Raw genomic sequence first — 12,328 nt, 5'->3', positions numbered from 1 at the left:
AAAGCCCACGAGCAGCAACAAAGACCCAACACAGCCAAAAATTAATTAATTAATTAATTAATTAATTTTTTTTAAAAAGCGCTCCTTTGGGCTTGATTTATTCTGCAGTAACAAAAGTCTACAACGCGAATTGCATTTTGGTGATGCTAAACTGTCCCAAGTTTAACTTAGAAAATATGAATGCAAAAAAAGAAATATAAGAAAGTTTGGAAGTAACGCTAAATCTGTAGGTTCCAGGCTAAAAAACTCAGATTACACTGTAACGACATAAATTTTTAAAATTAAGACTGTTACAGGAAAACTGTCAAAGGTTCACATAGTTATAGTTCAAAACACATTTCTGAGGTAAAATTTACATATAGGAAATGCACAGATATTAAGTGCACAATTCAATGAGTTTTGACATATGTATGCACCCGTGTAATCAACAATCAAGATGCAAAACGTTTCCATCATCTGAGGAAACTCCTTCCTCTTCTTTCCAGTTGATTCCCTCCATCCACGTATACTTTTCATTTTTAAACACCCAATTTATCATCTTGCCTTTTCAAACATGGTATGTGTAAACCCCCCTCCTCATATAATTTAAATTCCCATACAAAAAAATTTTTAATATATTTAACTTCGATAACTTGACCGTCGCCAATGACATTCGTAATTTAACACTATACTTCCCAATTTTCACGTATCTACTAAAACAAAACACAAAATTTTTAGGAAAACACAAAATATCATTCTATGTTTGTTTTGAAACAATTAAAAAATGCTGACCCAAGGGCTTCCCTGGTGGCGCAGTGGTTGAGAGTCCGCCTGCCGATGCAGGGGACGCGGGTTCGTGCCCCGGTCCGGGAAGATCCCACATGCCGGGGAGCGGCTGCGCCCGTGAGCCATAGCCGCTGAGCCTGCGCGTCGGAAGCCTGTGCTCCGCAACGGGAGAGGCCACAACAGTCAGAGGCCCACTTACCGGAAAAAAAAAAAAAAAAAAAGCTGACCCATAATCTATCTTCCACATAAAGCCAAGACAATTACATATCAGAGTAAAAGGAGGAAAAATAAAATAAGCACATGCTTTTTACACAAACACTGAATTGCCACAATTTGTAGAACCATTAAGAAATGTTTGGATTTTTTTTTTAAGGAAGATTCTCTTTTTCTTCTTTTCAACGAGAATAACCAACCAGAATCTCCAAAATTACTTCTATTCTGCAAATATATTTTGCAGTATCAAGTTGACATTAACACACTCCGCAAGAAACCATATCACTGACTACGTTCATGAAACCGGAGTTAACAAAAACACGCAAAAACTCCAACAAAAGTATTAAGATACATATGTACACGTAAATTCGGAATTGTAAACCTGCATATAAACAAAAAGAAAGTTCCCAAATTTTAAATATCCACTGAAAAATTAAATACCCCACGGTATTACCAATAAATTTCATGGATTATGTATTCATAAATCAACCTTTCAAAGCCTAGTCAGTGTCTCGCCTCTCCTTGGCTCCTTAACTCCAACATGTCCCCCAGTGAAAACGTTATTGGAACACTAACAGCATATCCTGTCTCAGAACCTTGCACACTCCTACACTAGTGAAAGAAAACACTGGCAGTGCTCACAAGTAAGGAAAAGCAAGCAAAGAAAAAGACACTTTAGGGTTCTGCAGAATCTTAAACGTTTTAACTTACAATATTTCTTGCTTCATTTAAAATCATATAAAATCCAGGAATGGATGACTTTAACGCACTATTCCCTTCTAACAAAAAAACACAACACTATGGAAAAAACAAACGGAAGAAAAGAAGGGAGAGAGGGAGGGAGATAATAATTTCCATGGCCCTCCAAACCAAAAGTTTTCGTTTTCATCGTTTTCTGTTAGAAATCCAAGCATCTACTGTAGGAAAAGGTTGAATCAGGGCCCCCGCCACTGCCAGGGCCTTTGCCTCGAAAACACACAAGAATCCCAGGACAGACTGGAAAACCAAAGCTCTGTCTCTTTCCTTTTCTCCCTCCCCTTCAGCAATCTTACGGGATAAGTTTTCAGTCTCCAACGCCTGCACCGTTAAGACTTTCGCACAGAGAGGCAGGTGAGGCTGGGCCCCTACCGCCACAGGCGAGGGGTCCGCCCCCACCCCCAACCGCCCACGCAGCACCCGGCTGGCAACCCCGCCTTTCCGTAAGGTCTCCGCGGCCGCATCCCTCCCGGATAGCGGCCAAAGGGCCCGGGCGGGCGCCGGGGAGTCCCGAGGGGGTCACCGCCCCCGCAGAGGAAGTTCCTCGCGGGGAGGAGGCGATCCTGGCAGGGCACGTGGGCAAACCGGCCCAGAGCGCAGGAGAGGGGCGTGACCGCCAGTTGGCCTGGCTGAGCCAGGTGCCAGAGGTAACCCCACAAGGTGCGGCTGCGAGACCAGGGGTGGGGCTGCGGCCGCGGGCGAGAGACTGAGGGGAGTTCGCTCTCTTACCGCCAAGTCGGGATTGTGGCTGTCCCTATGTGACACCGCTCGGATAACCCCCGCTCGCCAGCCCCGGCAGCAGCGTCCGCTCTCCCCGCGCTCCGGCTGCGCCTCTTCGCCGACCGCCAGGCACAGGAACCGTTTCCCCACCAGCTCCGGCCGCGTCTCCACCGCCATAGCCGTCGCTGCCGAAGTGGCCGCTGCCTCCTCAGCTGCCAGGAAATCACCGAAACCCCGCTCCTACCGGCCGCCCATGCCGAGGACAGCTGACCTAGGGAAGGCGGCGGCCCCGCAAGCGAGCGCAGGCTCGGGGGCGCACTGGACGCTCTGCCCAGAAGGGCACAGCGACCTCGGTCTCTCACAGTCCTCAGCGCTCCCCTGGTCTTCCCGACTTGCAGCCTCTGGCTGCAGTTCCACAAATAAAAGAAAGAAACGGACAGAAATTTCCACACGGCCGTCTCAGGCCCCGAGGCAGCGCCGGCCGCTACCGCCACCGCGCCGCGGCCAGTACTACTCCGCCTCCCCATCCACTAGCGTGATTGAAGGAGCGCCGCGCGTCTCCTTCCGCCGGCGCGGGCTGGGGGAGGGAGCCGCGGGAGAGGGTCGGAGGAACCACCGCAGACGGAAAGTAGTGCCCGACGCTGCAGCAGCGTCTGCGGGACCAGCCAGGATAAAAAAACAGAGTGGGGCGGGAGAAAGGAGTGCAGTCCTTCAGAAACGTAGTGTTTGACGTCCACCTCTCTACTCGTCGCTCCCTGAGAAGTGGGGGAGTTGGGGGTGAGGTGAAAGTGAAGTGTGCTGGTTGCACTCTGGGTCACAAAACAAACTCAAGGTTAAAAGCCGCATCTCCAGAGTGATGTTTTTCAGAACACATGGCGCCTGCAGTCTTAGTTAGCCGCAATTTTGCCTGAATTAACAGTCCCGTAGTCCAGGCTGCAAAGCAGAGCAACACTTTCAAATGAAAACTAAGCCCACAGAACTCGGTCACGACAGAAACACAGTCCACGACTTTAAATGAAAATGAAGATAACACTGTCATCCTTTCATTCTTCCTGTTTTGGGGAGATACTCATTCTGGGTTTGAGCTATTCAGAGATTTACACCGCGATACTGCTTTATTGTAAGAAAGCCAAACATCCGGTTGAGGGCTTTTTGTCAACATTCTTAAAATTCACAGTCTCTGCACCAATTTGAGTACTTCTAGTACTAGTACATACGCCAAACTCACTGATCAGATAATAAAAACAGGGAAAGGCTCCAGATTCAGTTGTTAGAAAATACCGTGGAAAGAAAAGGATTTTGGCCAATCATAGTTCAGGAAAATAAATTATGTTTTCTTCCCGTCCAATCATAACAGGACTTTGTAAACCATACACGTACAGATCTCCAACTTAGAACAATTACTGCTTCTTTGATCTAACCCTTCAATTCTTCTAGATCAAACCTCTATAGATCTCGGTGAGAAGTTCGATTTCAGGCATACATTACAGTGTTTTTTAAAAAGTAGTTTTCAAAATCCCAGTTGTGGGTTTTTTTCACGGCCACTACTGATTACATAAACTCCCAAAATTCTTCTAGTCCAATAAAAACTTTTTCTAAATTTCGGTTTCTTAAAGATTTTTCTAAGCCTCCACAAAAAAAAAGTTACCTTTTTAAAAGGAATTTACACTAGAAATTTGAATATTTAAAATAAACATAAGGCTTTTATCTGCTTTCTTACAACACCCAAGCTGAGCTGTTTGAAATGGAAAATACATGGCCGCAGCTAACAGGTTAAAAACCAAAATTGCAAGACAGATTTTAATCATCATTGTCTAATTTTGCTACTCTAAAGACCAAATGTAGAACTGTAATAGATAACAAAGGAAAACCATATCTAGAAATGCATACTTGCAAGTTGAGAGAAACATTTAATTTTACTTGTGCCATCTTATTTCCAAGTCCACTCTTTTAGCACACACTGTATAATACTTAGCAAATCACCTTGAGAACTACAGACTAATAAGATTTCTAAAGTCTCAACGTGGATTAAGGAGCCAGTAAAATAACCCGGTGAAAATAATCTAACACGTGGAAAGAAAAAAAGTAAGATCTAAATTCAGATACCAATTTATCAATGACTTGCTTTGTGATCTCTGGTATGACACAATTGCTACAACTGAAATTGCCTGCTTCCTAATCTCAGTGATAGTCTGGGAGCAAGTGAGAAAATATAAAGTCGTTTGAGAAAAGAGATGCACATATAATATGCACATATTATCACATAAATACCATTCACTAAATTATATTTTTAGAGTATAGGTTGTCCTGTTGCCTTAATAAAACTGCCAGCTGATTTTAATTTTGTAGGCAAGCTCCTCTAAATGGACCCTAGGAACCCTCTCTATATGTAGAATGCTGTCCTTTCAAGTACTCTGAAAAGCATGTCAATCAACCAAATCAATCAAAACATTTCAAATGCAAAAACAAAAAGTTTTTCAGAAGGCCATATATCTTCAAACATCTTATATTCTTAGAACTATATTCCAGATAGCAGTCTAGGAATCCCTTGACTACAACCAGTACCTAGGGTTCAATGACAACAACAACAAATCACTAATGTGTGGATGTTTTGCTTTTGGAGAAACTTGAAGTGCATTTTTTAAAATGTAAAATAAAACGGCCTTAAAGGATTTTTGTTTGTTTGCTGGCATTTTTTTGCTTTGTTTCAGGGAGTACAATTGACCCTTGAACAACATGGGATTGAACCGTGGGTCCACTTACATGCAGGTTTTTTTCCGTTTAAGTACTACTATAGTACTACCCCATCCAGGTGGTTGAATCCACAGATGCAGAACCTCTCACACTGAGAGCCAACTGTAAAGTCATACTCAGATCTTCTACTGCACTGGGGATCAGCGCCCCTAACCCCCGAGTTGTTCAACAGTCAACTGTAATTACATTATTTTTGCCAGCAACTCATAACTGTAAATAACATGGAATAAAAATAAATTTAAAGTCAGACTTGAAACCTTAAAATATTTGTTTGTTCAGTTAGTTCCCTTACATCCTTTACTTTCATAAAGATCCTCAGAAAATGCCAGGATTAGTAACTATAAAGAAAAGAAGTTATAATACTATAGTTGTAAGTTATAGTACTTCACTATATAGATGAAGACAGTGACACAGAAGTACTTAAAATAACTAAGTTTACAGAAGCTGAAAATTTAGATATATAGACTAGATCTTCTACTCTTTCCATCCCCAAACCCAAATATGTACATTAAATATATCCACACACACACATACACATCAATTCAGGCAAATTTCGTACATCCAATTATCTTAATCTATATACAAGATAAAATGGGGGATCGTTTTGTTTTTTAAAAGTCTACAAAAATTTATTTATAAAATCTACTTGATTTATTAAAAAACCTGACTTATAAAGGAAGACAATGTATTCATTACAATGATAAGTGCCACCATTACCCACTTAATTATCAATAATGAGTAGTTCATCAAATTTAGTTTCATAAACAACCAACTAGTTATTTTTTACTTTTTCACTTGGTTTAACTATAGAAAGGGCCAATTATCTGCTCTAACACATACCAGTATCCTGCATCACTATAGGTATATATTTTAAACATCACAGATAAAACAAATATGTAAAAAGGTTTAGTGCATGTACAGACAGTCCCCAACTTAAAGATGGATCAACGTAGAATTTTTCAACTTTAGGACAATGTGAAAACAATATGCATTCAGGAGAAACCTTACTTTGAATTCTGAATTTTAATCTTTTCCCAGGCTAGGAAGGGTAGTACCATACTCCCTCTTGATGCGGGGCAATGGCAGCAAGCTGCAGCTCCTAGTCAAGCCATGCAATCACAATGGTTAACAGCTGATATACACTTACAATCATTCTGTTTTTCACTTCAGTAAAGGATTCAATCAATTACATGAGATATGCAGCACTTTATTATAAAATATGCTATGTGTTCCATGATTTTGCCCAACTGTAGGCTAATGTAAGTATATTAAGCATGCTGAAGGTGGGCAAGGCTAAGCTATGATGTTCTGAAGATTAGGTGTATTAAATGCATTTTCAACTTAGGATATTTTCAACTTCTGATGGGTTTATCTAGAGGTAACCCCATCATAAGCCAAGGAAGATCTGTATCTTGTAATAATATTAGCCACCATTTGTGAAACACTTACTATGTGCCAGACACTATGCGAAGTACTTTACACATGTAATCGCATGTAAATAAATCTTTATTTTAAAGATGAAGAAGATGAGGTTTACAGAAGTTTAATTAGTTATTTGCCTAGGAATACACATTAAGGAACTGGAATTCAAAACCAGACCTTCTGATTCAAAGCCTCTGTATTATGCTAAAAAGTAACTTAAAAGAAACAGGAAGGTCAGTTGCCAAGTTGTTTCCTCCTTATTTAACACAGATTATTCATAACGGATTTGTTTATTTTACACTTACTATGTGTCTCACATCCTGCAAGGTTTTGGAGATAGGGCCTCTGTCCTTAAGAAGTTCAGTCTATCTGGAAAGATAGACAATAGAAATGCCTTGGTTTGTTTAATATTTAAGGAAGTATTCCTGGAATGGAATATAAGGTAAGTTTAGTGCATTTTAACAAATAATTTTCAAATCTATTATAACTTGGAGGCTTTTATTTACTGCCAAATGTAAAGACTGGATTGGGTTATGAGCTCAGACTATATGAGTATATCTAGGAACTGTGGAAGCCAATGTTAAAATGAAGAAAGCCAAGAGTTTCAACTGAATTCTGCAAATGGAAGACCAAGAGTAGAATGGAATATAAATTTGTTATCATGCTTATTATTAAACCTTAACTAATATTTATCTAAGTATTTCCCTAAGCACTTAAACTGAATTCCTCAACCACATTTATGATAATGATAAAGTAACTCAAATGTCACTTCCTTAAGGAAGCTATCTGATTCCAAGATTATCAAATCCCCAATTATGGATTTTCAAAACTTTTCCCATTTGTCTTAGTACTTATCACAATTGTATTTATAACATTTATTGTGTAAAAGACTGTTTTATATTTGTCTCCCTTGGCAGACTATAAGCTCCATAAAAGCGAGGACAATTTATCTTGTTCATAACAATACTCCCAGCACCCACTAAGACCTGAGCAGAATAAATACTCAATACATGTTACTGAATTAACGAATGAACATCGCAAAAAATGTACCTTTTTCTAAATCCAACCCAACTAAGAGGAACTTAGAATCTCTCAATTGAGGGTCATAAACAAGAGTTCATGTTCTTTCTATAGGGTTATTCATCGCCTTTAAAACAATGTCTTACATACATTATCTCATTTCATCATGGAAGTACAATGTAAAGCCTTCATGAAACTTGAGCTTCACCAGAAAAGCAAGGTGGTTCCTGAGGATACTTTCTAAAGAAGAGATACAGAGAAAGGGTTACAATTCACAAGAAAAACTTTCACGGTTACCAAATTACCAATTTAATGCAAACCCCCAAATGATCCTATAAGTATATATGCAAAACACCAGTCTATTCTTAGTATTCCAAAGAGAACAGTCTCAAATAATGTCTTTGATGAAGGTAACATACAAACATAACTTTCTGTCTTCTTGATGCCACATGGAAGGAGCAAGAGGGAGAAAGACGAAAAGAAGGTGAAAAGAAAGGAAGAAAGGAGAAATAAAGAAATCTCTACTGGGCCTCCACATTTGTTACCTAGTTTCCAATTTAAATTCTGGATGTGCAGGAACCTACCACTTCTTTTCAACATTTTTCTATTAAAAATGAGACTTCAAATCTGATTTTCAATAATTTTTTTTAATTTAGAAAGAATGAACATAATAGCACTGAAAATTTCTCATTATAGAATGAGCAACTACAAGAAAAAGAATAAATGAAAAGTTGCCATTGAGCATACAGCAAGAGTCTTCCTGGTGTGTCCCATAGGACTTCTTGTTTGTCACCCCTCACACAAATGCTTCCACTATTAACTACCATTAAAATATGCATATGCTAGATGGCAGTTTGCACTTCGCATCTTCAATTGTTACATTAGCTCCTTCATTTATCAACAGGTCAGGTTCCTAAAGGTATGTATTATTCTCACAAGCCTTCACTATTACCACGTGTCAGTAGTGGCAAAGCTAAAAATCCCAAAGAATGGCTCTGTTTATATCCATGGAAGTTAATTAAGTAAAAGAGCGTCTATACTTGTATTTAAAGCTACAAATGAGGGAAAGTCAAAGTAAAACCTAAGCTAAAAAGTGGCCCGGGAATATCCCACATGCCGCAGAGCAACTAAGCCCTTGCACCACAACTACTGAAGCCGGCACACCTAGAGCCCGTGCTCCGCAACAAGAGAAGCCCCCACCCACCGCAACTAGAGAAAGCCCGCGCACAGCAACGAAGACCCAACGCAGCCAAATAAATAAATAAATAAAGTAATACTGACTCAAAATCTCAGCATGCTTACTCCACTGAAGTTCCTCCCCACAGATGAAACTTCACGGTCAAGTACACATAGCTCTGAGACACATTTCTTAAATTAATGGCATCTGTCTTCAAAGAAACAAAACCAAAACAAAACAAGACCTAGCAGTGAAATATGGGAAATCTTTAGTCATTCTTTTCTTTGGCATATTCTAGAAAAAGCCACATGATTACATATAATGAGATTTATAACATACTACAAAACATAAATATCCAATAAAAATAAATTACTCTATATAAAGGAAAGCATTGTCTTCTGGCTCCACGTGTGCTTCACTATTACATATAATTTATTTATTCAATTAAAGCGTGTATAAAATACTGTTCCAATTCCAAGGCCTATGTTCACAGAAGCTCAGTATTTGGAGGCCCCTAGATGTTTTCTTCAAAAATCAAAATTGACACACATAAAAAAGAGACCTGGAAAAAACTTTAACTACAAACTTAAAATCCAAATCAACATCCCCAAAACATTCTGCTACTTCAAGGCACATTTTGATATTATCTAAGATTAAATGGCCAAGAGAAATATTCAGAAAACTAGCCAACTTCTCTTTTCACAAAGTATGCAAATACACTTAGGTTAAAACTGGTCAATCTCCATGCCTTAGAGCCATTTACAAACGGGTATTTTAAGATGTATATCTCAAAGATAGCAAACTTAAAATTATCAGTCACATAATGTAATTTAATGAAAGAGCAAGAGTCACAGAAGTCTAAGTTACTTCTACTGCTAACTACTGTACACTTTGGGCAAACCCCTCTGCTTCTCTAGGAATCATACAGAAAAAGTAGAGGCTAATATAATCAATGAAGTTCCTAAAAATTTGCTTCTAAAGCTTCTGAATAATCCAGCAAGCAGCAAAGTACACTCTCCTGATACATGCTAGGTTCAAACCTGAAAAATGTTAAAGGATTGACAAAAGTAATTTTGCTTAGGAAAACAAATGTTTTTAGCCAGAAAGTTTCTATCTCAAAGCTCTCACAGAAGATATACATATCAATCATTTAATACATACAAACTTAATAATACAGACCAAAAGATTTCCCAATTAAACAACAGTTTTTTAAACACCCTTGTAGAATCACTTCTTTCCTCTTCTCTCCAAATTTGCTCTTAAAACTATCATATTAAAATAACCTAGCAGAATTAACTCCAAATGGAGGAATTTTTGAGATACTCTGCATTACAAGTAACCTTTATATTAGAAACCTCTGGCTTGCATGCCTTTATATTCTTCTTTGTTTATAATGGCTAAAAATCCATTTTTCAATTATTCTAATTACAAAAATTATCTTAAAGTCAATTGTTTCATTTGCTTTTCACAGCTAAATTTTCATGGATGTTTCTTTCCCCACTTGCACTTTGTTTTTGATATTCACTAGTTTTAAGTTTTTACACAAATATGCTAAAATCTTTGTTTTGGCCTTAAGCCATGCTTAGAAAATACACAGGTATTCTGTATTTTCTTCTGGTAGTTTTATGATTCAAATTTTTATAATTCCCTCAAATTAGAGGCTAATATCTACCCCTGAGAGAGGGACAGGAAATCATCCTGGCCCCAAACAATAAAGGTCTACTATTATCAGGAGAAAAGCAGGATTACTGAGAAGAGAAGGAAACAGAGCCTGTCTAAAACTAACGCTGATCTAGGACAAAAAAGTAAGGCCTGATGCCCACCACCACAAAGCTAGAGTTCCCAGGGCCCTAGCCTACCACAAGGCAAAAGAGCTCCCAGTAATAAGTAACCGCACTCTACTAGTAGAGAAGGAACAAGAGTACAGAGAGAGCTTCTCAGATATACAAGTAAGGCTTAAACATAGAGGCAGAGTAAAAATATTGAGTTAAACTTTCCAGCAAATCAACTCTCACCTTAAGCATGAGGTGATGATAGAAGTGTTTACAGTTGACGATACACTGAAGGTAACCAGAGCAACAACAACAAAAAAACATAAAACCTCATCAACTTCAAGCAAGACTGATTCAACCCCCCATGTTAACAGCTTAATGGAATAAGAGTCATGCCTACTTCTTGGCATAAATACTGTATACTTAAATCTCTCTTACCTTGCCAATGATAGCTGGCATTCAATCAAAATTTATAAGCCTAGCCATGGGGTGACTTCCCTGATCACCAAGGCAGTGCCTGCATGTTTGGTTACCATTACCTGTTCTATAAATTATACAAAAACATCTATTTTTGAAATTGAAATGCTGAAAACAAGAACTGCAGTAACAAATTTTAAAAGCCTTTGGCTGGCTCATCAGGCTTAACACAGCTGAGGAAAGAATCAATAACCTTGAAGACAGGTCAAAAGAAATTACCAAAGCTGAAACTAAACAGGAAAAAAAAAAAAAAGTGGGAAAAAAGTCTACACAAATAGAACAGGAGGGAAAGTCTCAAATTCATTTTATGAGGTAAGCATTAACCTGGATACCAAAATCAGACAAAGAAATTATGAGAAAAGAAAACTCATTATCCCTCATACATGCAAAAATCCTCAACAAAATATTAGCAAATCAAATTCAGTAATTTATAAAAAGGATAACACCACAACCAATGCAGGTTTATTCCAGGAATGCAGGTTGATTCCACATTAAAAGATCAATCAGTATAATTCAACAGATCAACAGACTAAAGAAGAAAAATATGATAGCATCAACAAATGCAAAAAATACACATTTGAGAAAATCCAACCCTCATTCCTGACAAAATTCTCAATCAGGAAGAGAAGGGCACTTAAACAACCTGATAAAATGCATCTACTAAAAAATTACTGCTAACATCATATTTAACAGTAAAAGACTAAATGTTTTCCTCCAAAGATTCAGAACAAGGAAAGGACATCAGCTGTCACCATTCCTATTCAATAACAACATACTCAAAGTCCTAGAAAGTACAATAAAAGAAAAGAAATAAAAGGCATACAGACTGGAAAAAGAAGAAATAAGCCTGCCTCTATTTGCAAATGGCATGATTGTCTACATAGAAAATCATAAAGAACCTTCAAAAAAGCTTCTAGAACTTTAATAAATGAGTTAGCAAGGTTGCAGGATACAAGATCAATATGCAAACATCAACTATGTCTCCATACACTAGAAACAAAAAGTTAGAAATCTAAATTTAAAACCAGTACCATTTACAATAGCACCCAAACAAATAAAAATATGTGTAAATGTAATAAAATATGTACAAGCTCTCCATGCTGAAAACTCCAAAGTACTGATGAATGAAAGAAGACCTAAATAAGTGAAGAGATATATCATAAACATGTATTAGAAGACTCAATCAGCCCCAAGTTTATCTACAAATTCAAAGTAATCTCAATTAAAATACCAGCAAATTTTTTGATGCTGG

At 38.2% G+C, this 12,328-nt stretch overlaps 1 protein-coding gene across 6 annotated transcripts in view; it reads right to left on the bottom strand.

Annotated features, from left to right (window-relative positions):
* Positions 1–12,328, bottom strand: part of JMJD1C (jumonji domain containing 1C) — a 308,561-nt gene that overhangs the window by 244,137 nt on the left and 52,096 nt on the right. For 4 of the 6 annotated variants that reach the window (XM_079900211.1, XM_079900212.1, XM_079900213.1 and 1 more), the window contains exon 1: positions 2,464–2,943. The exons of 1 other annotated variant lie outside the window; for it this stretch is intronic. In XM_079900211.1, the coding sequence (XP_079756337.1) occupies positions 2,464–2,631 (168 nt within the window). In that variant the 5' untranslated portion in view covers positions 2,632–2,943. Of the gene's footprint in view, positions 1–2,463; positions 2,944–6,935; positions 6,994–12,328 lie in introns of those variants that run through there. One more of the 6 variants, XM_079900218.1, reaches the window with a different exon arrangement.

This window comes from Stenella coeruleoalba (genome assembly GCF_951394435.1).
Source record: "Stenella coeruleoalba genome assembly, chromosome: 16".
NCBI lineage: Eukaryota > Metazoa > Chordata > Mammalia > Artiodactyla > Delphinidae > Stenella > Stenella coeruleoalba.
This window is presented reverse-complemented; position numbering and strand designations above follow the sequence as displayed.